Source organism: Petaurus breviceps, unplaced genomic scaffold (assembly GCF_028583685.1).
Source record: "Petaurus breviceps papuanus isolate PSGF00001 unplaced genomic scaffold, PetGlider_PUasm1.0 90792, whole genome shotgun sequence".
In the NCBI taxonomy this organism is placed as follows: Eukaryota; Metazoa; Chordata; class Mammalia; order Diprotodontia; family Petauridae; genus Petaurus; species Petaurus breviceps.
Genome location: NW_027187347.1, coordinates 18,722,384 through 18,741,965, shown reverse-complemented (window position 1 = coordinate 18,741,965; position 19,582 = coordinate 18,722,384). Strand labels below are relative to the sequence as shown.

Sequence of the window (19,582 nt, the reverse complement as noted above, 5' to 3'; positions counted from 1 at the left end):
CCCCCCATTCCTCCTCTTCCAGGGAGAGACCCCCTCTGTTGATTCTCCATGGGGAGACCTCCCCCTTCTGCTCCAGGGAGAGACGACAACCTTCCCCCACTACTTATACAGAAGGTGAACGTCCCCCACTTCTCCTTCTAGGGGAGACTCTCCTAATGCTCCAGGGGAAGACCTCTCCCCCATTACTGCTTCTCCTCCAGGGGAAGACTGTCCCTTCCCTTCCCCTAACACTTATTTCCCAGGTAAGTAAGCCATTCCACTCTGGGAATCCCTCCAGCTTTTCCTAAGGGGACAGGATTTTCACTGTAGGATTTCTAGAACTGGTGATTCCTTATAAATCAAGTAGTTTTCCCTATCTCCATTTTACAGATGAGCACAGTAAGCCCCAGCAAAGCTGAAATGACTAGACCAAGACCAATACAGTAAAGTGACTTTATGCAAATTAGGGCTGGCTTAAGAATCAGACCTTGGGCCTAGACATCTAACCTTGCTGGGCCTTGGTTTCTTCTTCTGTAAAATGAGTGGTCTAGATCAGTGGTATAGAACTCTGGTAGAAACAAGGTTTATTAAGTGTATATAAGGGCTGCTAGGTGGCAGAGTGGGCAGAGCACTGGACCTGGAGTCAGGATCTTCCTGAGTTCAAATACAGCCTCAGGCATTTTACCTGCTGTGTGACCCTGGGCAAGTCACTTAACCCTGTTTGCCTCAGTTTTTCCTGTTTAAAATGAGCTGGAGAAGGAAATGTCAAACTACTCCAATATTTTTGCCAAGAAAATCCCAGATGGGGTCAGGAAGAGTCAGACTGGACTGAAACAATTGAACAATAACTACAACAAATGTACGTAAAGATCCCTGTGGGTAGGTTGACTTAGTTTTAAAATGTAATGTTATCTGTGTTTTATTGTATTTTTCTTTTGTTAAATATTTCCCAATTGCATTTTAATATAATTTGGGCTGCACTCAGAGTGTTGGGGGCAGCATTTTTTATATCTTTGGTGTAGATGGTTAATGTGGAAAGAATTTGAATTTGGAATCTCACTTCTGGGGAAAGGGCTTTTCCTGGTTTCCCCTAATGCTAGTGCCTTCCCTCTGAGATTACTTCCCATTTAGGCTATATATCTTAGACATACCTAGTTGTTTGTATGTTGTCTCCCCCATTAGAATGTGAGGTCCTGGAGGGCATAGGAAGTAAGCCCTCATTAAATACTAGTTGACTGAATGAATAAACAAACCAGAAGGCCTTGGCCAAGTCATTTAATTGCTCTAAGCCTCAGGTTCCTCCTCTGTAAAATAAGAACATTGAACTAGATGTTGTGGTTGAAAGACAGCTGGGGTTTGGAAGCAAGAGACCTCCCTGGGTGTCAGTTCATCCTCTATAAAATAAAGGGAGTTGGATTAGATCAGGGATTTTTTTGCTTTTTGGAGGGGGGAAGGCAGGGCAATTGGGGTTAAGTGATTTGCCCAAGGTCACACATCTAGTAAGTGTTAAGTGTCTGAGGCCGAATTTGAACTCGGGTCCTCCTGACTCCAGGGCCGGTGCTCTATTCACTGCACCACCTAGCCGCCCCTAGATCAGGGATTCTTAACATGGGATCCTTGAACTTGTCTTTTTGTACTTTAATAACTGTACTTTGACATTGCTTTCCTGTATAGTTGTAATATTTTATTTTATGTGTTTAATAGCATTCTGAGAGAACGGGGGTCCATAGGCTTCATCAAAGGAAAAATGTCAGAACCCCTGGACTAGATGGTAAGGTGGAAAGAGTGCTAGATACGGAATCAGATCTTAGACAAGTCATTCGGCTTCTTTTAGCCCCAGTTATCTCATATGTGAAATGAGGGGCTCGGACCAGACGATCTTGCCTGTTCTTTTCAGGCCTAAGAAGAGCTATCCTCTCAGCCTCTGACTCCCTTCATTCACCACTTCATGACTCTGTCAGATGTTTCTGTTCAGTTACCTCTAAGAATCACAAAGGCATAGAGCAAGAGGTGGAAGACACATCAGAAGCAATTGAGTCTTTTTGCAGATGAGGAAACTAATGCCCAGAGAATGCTAAGTGATCTACCCAAAGTCACACTGTGAGTGGTAAAGAGGTGGGATTAAACCCAGGTCCACTAACTCCAGGGCAGATGGCTTTTCCCATTGTTTTTCTGCTTACTCCTGTGGCCTTTGGCCTTTGTAATAGTACTGTAGTCTTTAGGCTGCCACTGGCCTTTCTCTGTTCGCTGATACCTGTGACCTTACAAATAGGAGTTTGCATGGTTGATGTTTAGCAGGACACCCAAAGCATAGGGTCTAGTGCATTTCCTTAATCACAGTTGAACAGAATCCTAGAGTCACAGAACATTCAGTCCTGAAAAGACCTTGGGTATTAACTTGTTTAATCCTCTCATTTTGTACATGGGGAAACTAAGGACCAGTGAAGTGACCTTAGTAGAGCTGGGACAAGGTTCTGGGTCTCTTGAGTATTGACTGCATTTTCCATTATACCCCCAGATTTACTTAAAAACAATTTCTTATAGGGGCGGCCAGGTGGCGCAGTGAGTAAGAGCACCGGCCCCAGAGTCAGGATGACCTGGGATCGAATCTGGGCTCAGATACTTAGCACCACACCCAGAAATAATAACTGGCCATGTAACCTTGAGCAAGTTACTTAACCCCAATTGCTTATATAAAAAATGATTTCTTATAACATAGTCTGAAGGGAAGATGTTTCTAGTGGATAAAACAGTGAATAGAGCACCAGGCTTTGAGTCATGAAGACCTGAGTTTATATTTGGTCTCAAATACTTACAAGCTGTGTGACCCTGGGCAAGTCACTTTACCCTGTTTCCGTCAGTTTCTTCATCTGTAAAATGAGCTAGAGAAGGAAATGGCAAAGCACTCTGGTGTTTTTGCCAAGAACACCCCAAATGGAGTCATGAAGAGTCAGACTTGACTGAAAACAACTGAACAACAGCAACAACAGCCAGTTTCACAAGTATGAGATGGGAAAGGCATGGTTAGTGCTTGTTCTGAAAAACAATGTAGTGGTTTTACTAGACAGCAAGCTCAACATGAGTGTACATGATGTCACAACTCAGAAATGCTAATGTGATCTTTGGCTGCGTTCAGAGAGGGGCATGCTTCCAGAGCAGGGTTGTAAGAAGCCTCCCTGTACTCTGCCCTCACCCAGCGTCATTTGGAGTATTGTGTTCAGTTCTGAGAATCTCACTTTAGGAGGCCAGGAAGAGGGAAGTGCTTTTAGTCCCGAACATAAGAAGATGGCTGAAAGGACCCTGGATATGTAACATGAAGCAGAGAAGACTCAGAAGGACACATCATAGCTGTCTTCATGTATTGGAAGAACTGTATTGTGAAAGACGAATTCCTTTATTGGGCTTGGCCCCAAGGGACAGAACCAGGTGCAAGGAGTAAAAGTTGCAAAAAGGACAGTTTAGGCTTGATATCAGGAAGAACTTCCTAGCCTTGCATTAGAGCCATCCCCAGTGGAAGGGTCTCCTCCCAAGGGGTGGATGCCTGCTTTTGGGAGGTCTTTAGGCAGGGACTAGACAGCCACTTGTCAGGTACCTTATAAAGGGAAGGCAGAGAGGGAGCAGGGTAGTGGTTCCTTTTTTGTATGGGTTGAACTAGCTGGCTACTGAGGATCAAATTTTGTGATTCTGTGAAACCTGTTGTATTTTTCTGTGTAATTGCCCTATGACAGTGTCTTTCTGACAAACCTAAGGATTTCTTAGATGATCTTAAGGATAACTTAGATTAGTTGACAATTTCAGTTTATAGTGTCATTGATTTAAAGTGTTGATACACTGGATATTTTTTATGCTAGTGTCCTCCCTGTTCCTTGAAGGCAGGGACCATTTTGGATGTTTTGTCTTTATATCCCTGGAATCTGATATGGGGCCTGGAGTCATCCATAAGTAAGTACTAGACCTGGGAATTCATTGCTATTGTGCAGTGGTGTCGAACTCAAATATAGAAACATCCTGCCAGCCCAAATATTGACTTAGAAAACCATGGAATTAACATTATCTGTTATATTTTTATTTATTTTGTTAACTGTTTCCCAATTACATTTTAACGTGATTCACTCTGCTAAAGAGGACTCATAGGTGAGAAAATTTTCTCTGCCAGTAGAGTTCAACTTAGAATTTTAGCCAGTAGGGCACTGAGAGGGTTAAAGGCCAGTATTACATTGCTAGTATGTGGCAGAAGGATTTTAATTCAGATCTTCTTGCCTCTTTCTCCATTATGCTTCAGTGCCTCTCTCATAATAAGTACTTAATGCCTATTGAATTGAATTCTAAAATTAAGAAAAATGTTTTTCTTTTAGGGCAGTTTAAAAAAATGTTCAGGAGTATATAACCCATGTAAATCTCCTTTAGTTCAAAGGAAGGGACCTTTAGTATCACCAATTAACTATATTAGCTTTTCAGCAAATACTTTTGGCTTAATCTTTGTTGACTTGTTTGGAATTGGCAGTGATTGTATCATGTGGGTGATGCCTGTATACTACTGACCCTTACCCCACTTGCAAAATATTTGAAGATGAGAGAACTGAAGAAGCTTTTTTGAAGTATAGTGAATAAATACATAGGATTTTTAGATTATAGGAATATCTGGAACCAGTCCTATAGAGTGAATTCTTCCAGAATCAAGATTTTATATTGAATTAAACTCTCTAATGCCTACTATGTTAAAGGAACTGTTCTGGGGCCTGGAAATCCAAAGATAAAACCAACACTCCTTTCCACCAGGAGCTTATACTGGGGTGGGAGGGAACATAATATTTACAAAGTTAAGACAAAACAATTTTTAGGGGAAAGAGAACACCAGCAGGGCATTGGGAAAGCCTTCCTATATGGTGGATTATGAACTGAATCTTGGAAACTAGAGATTCCAAGAGTTGGAGGTGAGGAAAGAATGCATTTAATACAAACAGTATACCATGCAGTACATCATAGTAGCCTGAGGTGAATACTGAATTCAATATTGGCCCATTTGCCTGGAGTGTATGGTACATGAAGATGGAGCCAGTTGAGATAGTTCTAGGGAGACAAGCTGGAGCCAGATTGTGAAGAACAAACACGAGGAACTTCTATTTTGACCAAAAGGCAGTAGGGAGTTACTAATGGTCTTAAGCAGGGGAGTGCCACGTTCAGACCTGTGCATTAGGAGGATTCTTTTAGCAATTGTGAGGACAGGAGAGGAAAGAGGTTAGAACTGAGGAGACTAATTATGAGGCTCTTGGGATAGTCCAAGCAAGAGGTTATATGACCATATGCATTAAGAGGAGATATGCTAGAAATGCTACTGATCCTCACCCTACTTGCAAAATATTTGAAGATGAGAGAACTGAAGAAATCTTTTTGAAGTATAGAGAATAAAAACAGGACTTTGAGATCATAGGAATAGCTATATGTTTGGGGCAGCTAGGTGGTGAAGTGGATAGAGAGCCAGGTCTAGAGTCAGGAAAACTCATCTTCCTGAGTTCAGTCTGGCCTCAGGCACTGACTAGCTGTATGACCCTGGGCAAGTCACTTTACCCTGTTTGCTTCAGTTTCCTCATCTGTAAAATAAGCTAGAGATGGAAATGGCAAACTACTCCAGTATCTTTACCAAGAAAACCCCAAATGAAGTCATGAAGATGACTTCACGACTGAAATGACTGAACAAAACTTTAGGTTTGATTCACCTTATATTAAAATTCTATTTCTCTGCCTTTTCATGGCACACTATTCTAGAAGACTGTGCTACCAGAGTGCAAATTTTGGCAGGTCCTACCAACCTGGGAAATGAGTGGTGACTTTGTGGGGCACAGCAACTTTTTAAGGTTTTCACAGATTGTGAACTAAATTGTGGGCAAGCATATATACATTAATAAAGCCCCATATTCTTGAAGGATAAACTTGTAAAGCTACTTAGTTTCAAAGCATTTTCACGTGAGGCTAACTCAACCTGTACAGCAACCCTGTAAGTATGATTAAGGTAGTCCTTATCCCCATGCAGATTAGGAAACAGCTCAGAATGCTATTAGCTCTTTTGAAAATCACATGTCTAATCCAGGTCTAACTCTTTGTTGTGCTTTTCCCCATTAGAATACTTTATTAAGCACTAAAGGAAGCATTCAGTACTCCCTTCCCTCAATTTATAATCTATTTTTGTGGAAAAGTTAAATTCTCATTTATTTCTTATGTTCTTATGAGAAAATAATATAAAACTATTAACCAAAAAAAGCCCCCAAAATCCAATTCCATAAAATAGCCATTATCTTGGTTGTGGCTAAAAAGGAAAAAGTCATGGAAATGAAACTGAAAAAAAATGTATTCTTGGTCAAAACTATAATAAATCCTAGAATAGTTCAAAGAGACAATATTATATGATGATTCTATGAAAGTGAGCTTTTACCAAGTTCTGTCTACCATATATTTATGGAATTATTAAAATTTTATATACTGGTTCCTGAAAAGGGCAGCTAAAATATTAAGAGGTGTTTTTTTTTTTGTTTTTAAAATAAGAATAAACTAAAAAAAAAACTTGAATTAAATTTGAGTGTAGCAGTATGGGGAATTTTGACCTCAGAGAGTAGTAGTGACAATAGCTGATGCTATATGCTATGAGGTTTGCAAAGTTCCATATATTTGTTTTGGTCTTCAGAACAGGTGAGCTCTATGAGATATATACAGTTAGTATATCCCTAGTTTACAGATGAAATAATTCAGGGTTCACTCAACTAAGATGTATATAAGGGTAAAGGATTCAAGCTCAGGTCTTCTTGATTCCACATCCATCTTTCCATTAGTCTTATATTTTTTTTACTAGACTAGATAAATATTAATGATTCACAAATTAGTGACAGTATGAGTAGCATAGCCTTTGAATGCTATCAGATTTCAGAGATGTTTCCAGTTTCATTTAGGAAAAACAACTTTTTCTGACCTTGAAGGATGAGTAGGATTTGGATAAATGGAGAAAGGAAAATTGAAGTCCTCTGAATAGGAAGAAACAATTTATTACTCTAAGAGACAGATGAAGAAAACATAAGTTGAAGTAGGTTTAGTAAATTCCTATTGCTACTAGGGAAACTAGAATTGCTATTAGAATTGAAGGAACCTGGGAAACCATCTTTGACAAATGATCATTAAAGCTTCTGTTAAAACATTTCCAGATACTGCAGATTTTACCATTTTGTAAAGCAATCTATTCTTTTGTTGACTACTTCAATTGTCAGAAAGGAACAGTTATATGAAATAGAAAATACTCCTTCTTCTACACGGTAAGACTGCAAACATTTGAAGATTATGTCCATTCCTCCTACATCTTTCTTCCTGGCTAAACATCTCCATATCTCTCAACTAGTATTTTTCCATCATAGTTGCCAAACCACCCTGGTTGCCCATTTCTTAATGTACTCCTTTTTTGGTCACCATTCCCAACATTTTGAGATGTCAGAAAGCAAACCATGCTCTCATGGAAAAAAAAAATGTCTTTTAGAAGCAGAAAATATTGTGTTGCATGACATCTGTCTGACAGTGAGTCTTTTTATGTTCTTTTTAAGATTTTAAGCTGAGGGACAACTAGGTGGCACAGTGAATAGAGCACCAGCCCTAGAGTTAGCAGGACCTGAGTTCAAATTCAGCCTCAGACACATCACAAAAAAATTAGCCATGTAACTTTGGGCAAGTCACTTAACCCCAATTGCCCTACCTCCTCCCTTCCAAAAAGCAAAAGATTTTAAACTGAAAGATATCCAGATAGCTAGTTTTGTCCAAACTTGGTTATGGTAGATTGTTAGCATTTTAAAATTTGTTCACATCAAGTTTTTGTTGTGTATGTCCTATTTGTAAACAATAGAGTATATCTATGCAATTTGTTTGCCTTAGAAATACTTGTTTTGCTTTTTTAAACTATTGTACTTGAATGCGGTATTATAAAAATATTACAAAAATTGGGCATGGTTTTCAGAATTTTGTGGTGGTGTTTGGAGGGGTTTTTTGACTGTTTACTAAATTATGTATCAAAGGTGTTTGCATAAAGCTATGAAGGCATTCTCAGGCTGGATCCTGAGATACTAAAGCTTAGACCCTATTCCATTTCCTACCATTTATTAAGCGCCTACTGTGCTAGTATGCCACTGGGAAAACAAAGAAAAAAAAATGAAAGCCTGTGCTCTCAGATTTGCATTCTTTTAGAAGAGATTTTGTGTTCTACATTCTTAAGTACCAAAAAGTGTGATTGCTGCCACTGTCAGTAATATTTGAAAGGTTGTGAAAAATAGAAATAAGGACCCTAAGATTGGAGAAGGGCAAATGTCCCTTTTAAAAAAAGAAAGAGGGGTGTCCAGGTGGCTCAGCGAGTAAGAGCACCAGCTCCAGTGTCGGGATGACCTGGGGTCGAATCTGGGCTCAGATACTTAGCACCACACCCAGAAATAACTGGCCCATATAACCTTGAGCAGGTTACTTAACCCTGATTGCTTTAAAAAAAAAAAAAAAGAAAGAAAAGGAACAACATCTGCAGATATAAACCTGTGAACTTAGTATCAATTCCTAGGGAAATTCTAGAATGGATAATCATTAAAGAGCTGGTTGATGAACTACAGAAAGGAAGAGTGGTTATAAAGAGCCAGCATGGGCTACATCATGAACAAGTCATGCTAGACTAACTTTGTTTCCTTTTTTGACAGAGTTATTAAACTGCTAGGTGAATGTTAGTTGCTTTGCTAAAATTTCACATTCTTTTGGAAAATATGGAGAGAAATAATACAGTCTGGTGGATTCAATACTAGTTGAATAACTATAGTCAAAAAGTATTATTGTTGTTAATGGTTCAATATTGGCATAACCGGACTGTCTTCAGAAGAGTATCCAAGTCAGTCTAGAGACACAAATACAAACAAAAACAGACAGTCCTTGCCCCCAAGCAGCTTGTAATCTAATTGGGTTAGAGAGTTTCCAGGAGAGGTACAAAGAAGTCCAGAAGTAGTATAGCTGGTGGGCAGTGGGGAGATGCTGATCCCTGTCTTAAATGGAGGCCCTAGAGCCCATGGCCCTGCCCTCCATTCACAGGTTCTGTTCAGAGGGGCAGAGGGTGTTGATGATATTTGAGAAGTGAGATAGATTAAATCTCACAGGATAATGGGATTTCCTGTTTTGTATGTATGTGTGTGTGTTTACATTTTTGTCAGTTATTGATATAAGAATGGAAGACATGTTTATCAAATTTTGCAAATGGCATAAAGCAAGAAGGGAGACCTAATCCACTGGATGAAAGATTCAGGATCCAAAAAAGATCTTAACATGTTAGAGAAGGGGGAGTCCATGGGTAGATTTTAGGGGATCTTTGAACTTGGATAGGAAAAAAAACTACATCTGTCTCTTAAATGAAATTCAGTATTTCCTTTACTTATTTAAAAACATTCTTCTGAGAATGGGTCTGTAAGCTTCAGACTATGAAAGGGGTCCATGGCACAAAAAAAGTAAAGAAACCTTGAAGCAGAGTATTCCATCAAATAAGATGAAATTCAGTAGGGATAAATATAAAGTCTTGCATTTGGGCACAAAAAGGTCAATTGGACAAATATGAGACAAGAAGGTATGGTCAGGCTTGTCTGAAAACCTGTGGAGGTTTTAAAGAACTGCAAGCTCAAGATGAGTCAGCAGGATGATACTGCAGCCAGAAAAGCTAATTTGAATTTGAGCAGGGTTGAGAGAGGCATAAATTCCAGGAATAAGGATGTGATAGCAATGAATTCTGCCCTCATCCTCCAGCTCATTGTGTTCAGTTCCTGGTGCTACAGTTTAAGAAGGATGTTGATAAGTTAGAAGGTACGAAGGATGGTCAGGATGGTAGAGGGCCTTTAGTTTATGTCTTGTAACTCTGTTGAAGGTAATGGGAAGGTTTAACTTAGAGGAAAGCGACATGGGAAGGCGGTGGGCAAAACACTGTACGATAACCATCTTCGTGTACTTGTAAAGATACATCTACATCTGTTCTATTTGACTCCAGAGGTCAGAATTGGGAGTAATGGGTGGAAGGTGTAAATAGGAGACTTTAGGCTTGATGGCAGAAAAATCTTCCTACCCATTAGAATGGCCAGAAGTGCAGTCAGTGATCTGTTTTGGGAGTTAGTAAAATACAGGGACTTCCACGTATCAGGCATATGATTGGGGTGGGGGGGGAGGACTGTGGGGAGAGGGGAATTTCTTTTATGTGCAGTTGGGATTGTATTGGAGTTAAGGCCTTTTGTACTTAGATTCTGTGATAACTTAGTTTGTGTCCCCATCTTGCCCTAGCTAAAAGTACCAAAGCATAGGCTCACTGATTGATAGGAACGCTTTGATCTGCTCCATTTTTGACCTGGGCTGATTCACCTCTCTCTTTTTAAAAAAAATTTAATAGTATTTTATTTTTTCCAATTATGTGTAAAGACAATTTTCAGCATTCCTTTTTTGAAAAATTTTGAGTTCCAAATTTTTTTCCCTTCTTTCCTCCCCTCCCCAAGACAGCAAGCAATTTGATACAGGTCTGATATGTCTGTTGATGCACCTTTTCTTAAGCAACCTGGAAGCCCCACACTTCCAGGAGTGTTATTGCTGAATTTAGTGCAGACATTATATTTGATACTGCAACTCAGAACTCCTGAGCTCAGGAGATCCTCTTGCCTCAGCCAGTAACAGGGATTACAAGCTTGTAGCACCATACCCAGCTCAGATAACTTTTTTTTTTTTGGCTTTTTTGGAGAGCAATTGGGGTTAAATAACTTGCCCAAGGTTACACAGCTAGTTTTTTTTTTTCAGACAACTCTTAATGTTTATTGTCCTTACAGTTAATATTAAAAATATTTTAAAATCTCAAAAGGAGCCAGTTACAGATAATTTATTGAAAAGAATTTAATAAATGTGTGAGCATGAAACAAAATGCTCTAAATTTGGATAGATGAACTTAGAGCATTTTAAAATAAGGGAGTAAACTCTTTTTGTAGTACTTTAAATACTAGCTATATGAAAGATATAAGTAATGCTCTTTCTCCCTAAGTTACTCTAGCCCTACGAAAGTTGCACTTGGAATCGGGAAGACCTGAGTTTAAATCCTGCTGCCTCAGACACTAGCAGTGTTACCTTGGGCAAATCACTTCATCTCTCTGTGCCTTAGTTTTCTCATCTGTAAAATGAGGATAATAATAGCACCTACCTCCCAGGGTTGCTGTGAGGACTAAATGAGAGAACATATAAAGTGCTTTGTAAACCTTAAATGTTAGCTACTAATATTTCACTGTGAGAAAATGGTGACTGAACATCAGAAGTCTGTTTCTCTTCTCTTTGTGTGGTGCTAATTAGAGCTGCCACTCTTGCTTATTTACCAAGTAAGTGGAAATAACAAGTGATTGTCATAGAAACCTGTATCAGATAATACGCAGACTGAAATGTCTCCCCTTCTCATCTTACACTGTCATCACAAGGTCAGAATTCCTCTAAAATTTTAATGAAAATCAGTGGAAAAATGATTTTTCATTCTGCCAGTTGCATTCTATTTCAGAGCTTAACATCATAGTTAGCAGACTCAAACGGCGGGGTGTATCAGAAAAAGCTTTTGGTGGGGGGAGAGGAGAAATCTCATCAAGGTTTCAGTTATTTTGGACTTTATCTTGGACAAGATTTTGGTTAGATATTTAATAATTAGTTAAAAAGATTAGTAATTATTAGCACATAGTTCTCAGATTCTCTTATGTTTAACCCACTTTAATCCTGGAGGGGCTTTAACTCTCTCTCCCTTGGAAGTTACCTGAAAAGCATTGAATTTTTATGACAGATTTGTACAGTGTGTTTGCTGAGATAACCCTCCATAGTTTTAGCACTGGAATTAAACCCCAGAGAGGCAGGTGTTCAGCTACCCTGTCTACTCTCCTGAGGCACTGTGCTATGGAAGAGAGAGTGTTGCATTAGGAGTTTGGGGATGAGAGTTTGCTAAATAACTCTCTGGTTGGGGCAAGTGTATCATCTCCCCAGATCTCAGTTTTACACATCTCAAAAATTAGGGAATTGAGTAGGATGAGCTCTAAGGACTCTTCCAGCCCTGTTGGTCCATGTTTCCCCTAAAATGAATACTTACTGTTCTGTTTCTCAAAGAACAGTCACACCCACCAGGTTAGGCCTGTGTTCCTATGCTGGGAACAGTTGTACTATTGTTCTAAATTAGCTTCTATCTAAAACACTTTGGGTTTGTGGAACATTACATATTTTGCAAAACACTTTGCTCAAGGCTTTTGCTCCTGTATTTACTTTGACTGTCCTGGTTGAACCCTTTCTTTCTAGCATCTCGCCTCTTGATCTCCAGCCCCTCACTCACTTTCCACCTGAGAGCCACATGAGCTGCCCTTACAACACCTGAATCTTTGGTCCCAGACAGAACCTTCCCAGACTTATACTCAGATTTCCATATACAAAGTGTGGAAAAGCTCCTGCCAAGCATGTCAGTTTCTTCTGTTCCTCCTTCTTCCTTCGTGTATGGACCCCCCTCCTTCAAATAACTTTTTCCTCCTCTAACAAGCCCAAGAACCATCAGTAAAAAGGAGATCAGAGTCTGGTCAAAAAACCTAAGATGAGGACAATGTTTTCTCAGGATTAACTGAATGTATTTAACAGTATATTCATGGAGCAAAAATACCATAGCCCCGAGCAGATCAAAAATGTGGCTGAGAATTTGAACCTTACACATAAACAAGTCAAGAACTGTTTTCAGAACCAGAGAATGAAGTCAAAGAGATGGCAGAAAGATACCATGTGGTAATAGAATGGCAATAGTATGGTTGAGAATTCATTAGCTGTTGGGAAGTACATAAGCACTGCTTCTATTTCACAAGGCCTATATGGTGAATCCTAGAAACTTTCCAGTATGGAGTAAAAGTTTCAGAATGGTGGTGAGGGCTCCCATCAGCACCAGATGTTGTAGCATATCCCTACCCTTCCAGTGACTTGGATATCACCTTTAGAAATAATACTAGTGAGAACTATCCCATGAAACCACAGACCCCTACCACCTACACCCCCCATATAATATCTCCCAAACTACGCCATAAACATGCAGGTTCTCTCTCGCCCCCTTAAGTCAGAAGAGGGCTATGATTATCAGCAGGCCAGAGATCCTCTAACACTTTTAAAATCCCAGTGTGGTGCATACAGTCTCACCATAATCTGGGCAGTTAATCTACCTTCCCCCAAGTACTCTTTCTAAGGCTGTCTTTACCACTGGTTTCTTTTCCCTACTGTGTCTTTTCTCCTTTTTAATCTCTGTTATGGGAGAGTCGGAGTTGTTATATGAGTGAAGGCATACCTCAGTCCTCTTGAGATTCTGCCAGCTGCTCCAGGTTTCGGCACTCTTAGACCATGTAGAAAGTCTACAAGGTTCGGAATCCAGATTGAAGTGACAAGATGAAACCCAGCATCAGTGGGAAGCAGAGGTGCGGAAAGCACGTAATGAGAAATGACATGTCAGTGAGATTTTATAGCTTTGTGGGTTTTGAGCTAGGTTTTTGGTGAAATACTATGGTTAGGATAAGCTAAAACTATCTTTCTGCATTTTTTTTTAATCTTCAGTATAGTCTCTTAATAGAGACAGAAGGAAGGTAATGCTAGTGCCTTCCCTCTGAGATTATTTCCCAATTTACCCTTATTTGTACATAGTTGTTTGCATGTTTTGTCTCGTTCGTTTGAAAAAAGAAAGAATACAGGAAATTTTGAAGGTTGTATTTTCTACTTTTGTGGGGGTAGAGTGGATGATTTCCCTATAGTTTAATACCCTTAGTCTCAAAAGTACTTTGTCACAAATGAAGAAGTTTGTGCCTTTTTTTTTTTTACAGAGAGATGAAGCTTTTTTTTAAAGACATAAACTATAACCTTGTAACAGCTAAGCTATGTGGAGTACTTTGCAATTTATGCGTAAAATTTATCCCAGTTGACCATTTTTGTTACCCCCCCCCCTGCCTTTTTTTAAGGTTTTTCTGATAGAAATTCAGTAGTGACTAGGGATTGTGTAGATTTTAAAAGAAAGGAATATTGGTTATTTTATTGGTAGGCAAGCAAAAATTACTTGTTTTAGAGGAGAGAGGGGTATCACTGCCAGATCCACAATGGATCTTCTGGAGAGGCCTCCTCACTGTCACTGGAAAACCTCTTGAGCTGTGCAATTACATTTTGTTACAAAACAACACATCCTGTGTCTAATTTCACTGTAATAACCACTTTGAGTGTAATTTTACTGAGATTGTTCTAAAAGATGCAAAGGGAGATCCAGACTCCAAGTTGGGTTATTTAAATACTTTCATTATGTCATTCTCCTACTCTAAAAATCTTTTATAGTTTTTCACTGCTTAAACCCTCAAGTCTAACATCTTTCACTTAATGAAGGTTTTCTACCATCTATTAAGCTTGCCTTTCTCCCTTTCATCTTGTATTCAGCTCCCCATCACAAAGTGCACATTCCAGCTAAAATGTTCTGTTGTAAACAACATGATGTAACTGGGTTTGGAATCAGAAGACTGGGTTCAAATTCTGACTGTCACATTAGTGACATTGGGCAAACTTTTTAGCCGCTTGGGCCTCTGTAAAATGAGGGGTTTGGACAAGATAATCTCTAAGAAATCTTTGTGCTCTGAACTCTGTGAAACATACTGTTCCCCAACTTCAAGTAGCCTCCTCCTTCCACCTTAAGGCCTACCCATCTTTCAAAGACTACCTCAAGTTTCACCTCAGCTGTTAATCCTTTAATGACCATATCATTCTACAATAAAGATAGTATTAGTTCAAATTGTTATGACACTTTGGAGTTTATAGAGCACTTCCTTTTGCAACCAAATTGTGCTATAAGTAGGGCAAATGTTTTCCCAATTTTACAAATGAAGGAAAACAAGACTAGCAAGTGAAATGGCTAGGTTTCTAAGCGACTGGCTAGTGAGTAACAGAAAGGGGGCTGGGGCTGCTCTGCATTAGCTTCTGCATCGCTGTCTTGTTATATTGTCTCATGATTGAATATTTCTTATGTCTGTACCCTTGTCTTCCCTGACAGATCTTATACTTCTTTAGGGGAGAATGTTACTTTTTATCTTTCAATATGCCTGATACAGCTGTGTGATAGGAGTTTGAATGGAATGTTAGATCAATTTTTCTTTTTTTTTTCTTTTTGCAGCTTAGAGTTTTTATACCTCGGAGGGAATTTCATCAAGGAGATCCCACCTGAATTAGCAAACCTGCCGTCTTTAAATTATTTGGTATTGTGTGACAACAAGATTCAAAGTGTGCCTCCTCAGCTAGCCCAGTGAGTAGTAGCATGATACTTTAAATATTAAAATATTAACATTACAAAAGATTACTGTTTTTGTTTTCTTACCAATAGGCCACTCATGTAAATATGAGCCAACAGTTCTTAAAGTATGTAGTGTATAAGAATTATGTCTCCAGATATGCAGTTTAATTAGTAACCCACTAAAGAAATAAATTCCAGTCTAACTATAATACGGAGAACTTGTGTTAGAATCCCATCTCTGCCATTTATTGACTCTGTGACCTTGAACAAATCAACCTTTCTGGGCCTCATTCCCTAATTTATAAAATGAGGGAGTTAGAAGGTCCTTCCCAGCTCTAAATGCTATGATCCTTTAAGTGTGGCATTTTCCTAACTTTATTATTCAGCCTGTTTGAGGATAAATATAAATATAAGATAAAATTTCACATAGCAATATCTTCATATGTTTGTATAATCCTTTGCAATTTCCAAAGCACTTCAGCATGCACTGTTGCATTTAAATGTTGCAAGACTATTTCTGCTTTACAAATGAGAAAACTAAACTTGTCTCAGAGATTAAAGGAATTACCTAAAATCAAATAACTGTAGAGTGGCAGAATTAAGACTAGAACATGGCTTTTCTGACTCCTGGTTGTGTTTTTCCTTCCTTCTTTAGTATATATTCCCTACTCTGGAACTAGGACCCACTTGAGGACATCTAAGACTCCTTAACTTTTGTGAACTTTTAGTGACTCTGCTTTTAATTGACGAAGCAATTAACTAATCTAACTCTGACCTGTCAGAATTTATAGAAACTCTTGGTATGAAATATTATGTGTTGTATTATATCTGTTTTTCCTTTTGTAGACATCTAGAAGGTAAATTTAGTTTGGTAAAAATCTGTTTTCTGTCATAGTACTTACTGTCTTATTGTGCTTCTGCTTTTTTTTTTCTTGGATTGCACAGAGGAACTACAGGCACAGATTTTCCCATTGGTCCCTCATACCACACCCTTAAGCTTTCACAGTTTTCTCTGTTCAGGTCACTTTTACACATTTAGTCAGTGGATCAGTCAGAGTCCAATAGCTCCTAAAAAGTCATTTTATTAAGATCACAATTTAATACTCCAGGTAAAAGCAGTTCTCAAGGCAGTTAAGCAGCAACACAGGGAGGTAACACACAAATTTAAACAACTGCTAGTAGTAAGGGCAGAAGCACTGGGCCAGGAAGCCCTCGCCAAACATAACTTCTGTAATTCTTCTTGCCCAAAAGGCCTGATCTGACTTGTTCTTAGATCAATCCACCTTCGAGAAAAGTTAACCTATGGGGCGGCTAGGTAGCGCAGTGAGTAAAGCACTGGCCCCAGAGTCAGGAGGTCCTGAGTTCGGTTCTGGCCTCAGACACTTAACACCCACACAAAAAAAACTAGCCGTGTAGCCTTGGGCAAGTTACTTAACCCCAATTGCCCTCTAAAAGGCAAAAAAAAAAGTTAACCTGCATTTTCTCAGGTCTGCACCACAACTTTCTTGCTGCATTTTTTTGGGCATTGTTGTGGTTAACTCACACTTCCCCGTTCCACCAGTATCCTATCCCTAACAACATTGGTCTTATCTTTCATATTCTTAAAAGTGGGACAAAATTGACATGTGCACATATTTAAAGATTTCTAAAAATATAAAGCAACTGTATTGCTTATTCTTTACCTATCAAGTATTTCTTGCTAATGTATTTTTCTATCAATAATTTGATGTTTTATTCATTCTAGGTTGAATTCCCTTCGTTCCCTTAGCCTCCACAATAATCTCTTGACATACCTGCCTCGGGAGATCCTTAGCCTAGTTCATTTGCAGGAGTTGAGTTTGCGAGGGAATCCCTTGGTGGTTCGGTTTGTTAGAGATTTAACCTATGACCCTCCAACTCTCCTGGAATTAGCTGGTCGGACCATTAAGACCCGAAATATCTCCTACACTCCTTGTGACCTTCCTGGAAACCTGGTTCGATACTTGGATTTAGCCAGCAACTGCCCAAACCCAAAGTGTGGAGGTAAGTTTGTTCATACTTCCTACTTGTAACTCAGGATTCATTTGCCCTTGTATTTAGTGCCCAAAGCACACTCTAGTTGATGAAAATAGCTTTTGTATCTGCTAGAAAGATGATTTTTTTTGCTATATGTTATTAGTCATTGTTTCCATGCTCATCTTTCCAGCAAGCAAGATTGTGCCTATGTTCTGAAAGAATGTATTCTATTCCTTAATGTATTTTGAAGCTTAACTATAGCTTAAGTATTTATTATTAAGTAACTGTAACTTAAGAATTTCATTATTTTGACTGCTTGGAATATGTGCTAGCCAACAGCATTCGAATGGCATTTGGTACCATTTGGAAGTCCCATAGAAGGTAGAGAATAGAGGTTCTTCTTAATTTGGCCTTTATTTGACCTTTATGAACTTGCCTTTATTTTAATAGTTTGCTAATTTCATTGCATTATAGTTAGTTTTCTTTGTAATACTATGTATTACATGCATTTAAAAATGTGATCCTAAAAAGGGGTTCCTAGACTTCATCAGACTGTCAAAGGGATCCATGACACAAGAGATTAAGAACTCTTGGTATAGGAGATTGGCTAGAATGTCTGCCGATTGACTGCAGGATGTTATAAAAACTTTTCTGATTTTTGTTTAGTCCTGCTTATTGTCATAAAACCTTTATCTTTTTTAAATAGTTAAAACTTTACAGTTAATTGGAAATTTTGGTTAGTTGTTTTCAACTATTAAAGTTTGTACTTTATACTGTTTAATATTGTATGTATTAAAGTAAATTGTTTATGTGCATAATTATCAGAGGATGCTTAGTAATTAGAACCTGTTAAGTCTCATCAGGAAATCCCATTTCCTTTTGCTGCTGCCATGAAAATAACCATTGGAAAAAATAATAGAGACCACTCAAAAAGTACAGTTAGGCACCTGTAAGACACACACACACACACACACACACACACACACACATGCACTTTCTTACACATATCCTTAAAAGCTGGTAAAGGGGTGATGTGCCCCTGAAAAAATAGCTATCACTTGAGCCTTACTAATATTAGTATCTCTTTCTTTGAAACAGCAAAGAAATATGCAAGATATCACCAAAAAGTTGCCTGCTTAAAATCCTAAATATATTCTGTCCCTTTTGTTCCCCCTACAAGACAACCCTTAAGCCCTCTTTTCTACCTTAAGGGATTCCTTTAAAAAACCTTTTTAGCACATTTTGTGTCCTCATTTATTCCAGGAACAAGAATGCATTAAAGATAAAGATGTATCTGCCTACAACTAGAGAGGGTTTGTTGAGAACAACAGCTAGTACTGTTCTTGGACATTTTTATTCTTCACTTATTGGCCACTGAACTAGGAGTTACAAAAAGGAAGGCAATTACATTTTCTAGAATGCCTTTTTTTTAAATACTGGACATATTCTTAGGTCATGCACCATCTAGAATAACTATTTAACGTGTAATAATCACTTAATAAAAAATAAATTGAAATGAATTGAACCTTAGAGAAATAAGAGTAGTTTCATGCTTTTGTCCACCCAGAAGATGCAGCACACTTTAGAAGGCTTTGTTTTATTCATTCATTGTGTCAGCTCACTTGTCATGTTTGTAATTGTATCTTCAACGTACTGCTTCTGTCTGTTGAATTTATCACTATGTCTGAATAACCTAAGCTGCTGCAGAGAATATTTTGTTTTTAAATTGTAGGTGTCGTTCATTCATCAGTACTTGGGTGGATATGAGTTCATCATAAGTATGGGTACTTTCTTCAGTGGTGCCATAATCCATTCCATATCTTTTCATCCTGTTTGTTTTTTCTCCACAAACTCCCAAAATCTTCTGTAGTGGATTGCCTCAGAGGCCTTCCTCTGACATTTAATATTTTATTCGTACCAGTATAGCACTTAGGTTGTCCATCTATCCTTTGGTCACTCTGCAGGGCAGTTAATCTCCAAAACACCAGAAAAACATGAGGCTGGAATAAAAAGGAAAGAAAAAAAAAAAGAAGTAGGAAACTCTAGCTTTTCCAGAGCAAGAACCATCTCAGTTTGGGTTTTTTGGTACCCTTATGTGCTTAAAATCCCAAATCTCTTTTTGAATCTATTCATGTCTAGAAAACTCCCTATCTGGGGCAGCTAGGTGGTGCAGTGGAATAGAGCACTGGCCCTGGAGTCATGAGGACCTGAGTTCAAATCTGGCCTCAGACACTTCTCACACACACACACACACACACACACACACACACACACACACACACACAC

The 19,582-nt window shown here is 38.7% G+C and overlaps 1 protein-coding gene and 1 pseudogene across 1 annotated transcript in view; both read left to right on the top strand.

Moving 5' to 3' along the window:
- LRRC58 (leucine rich repeat containing 58) overlaps window positions 1–19,582 on the top strand; it is a 28,322-nt gene that overhangs the window by 1,831 nt on the left and 6,909 nt on the right. Inside the window, exons 2-3 of the mRNA XM_069069992.1 lie at window positions 15,185–15,313; window positions 17,046–17,323. Of these exons, the coding sequence (XP_068926093.1) occupies window positions 15,185–15,313; window positions 17,046–17,323 (407 nt within the window). The remainder of the gene's footprint in view (window positions 1–15,184; window positions 15,314–17,045; window positions 17,324–19,582) is intronic.
- LOC138147420 (homeobox protein NANOG-like) lies at window positions 9,923–15,175 on the top strand (annotated as a pseudogene).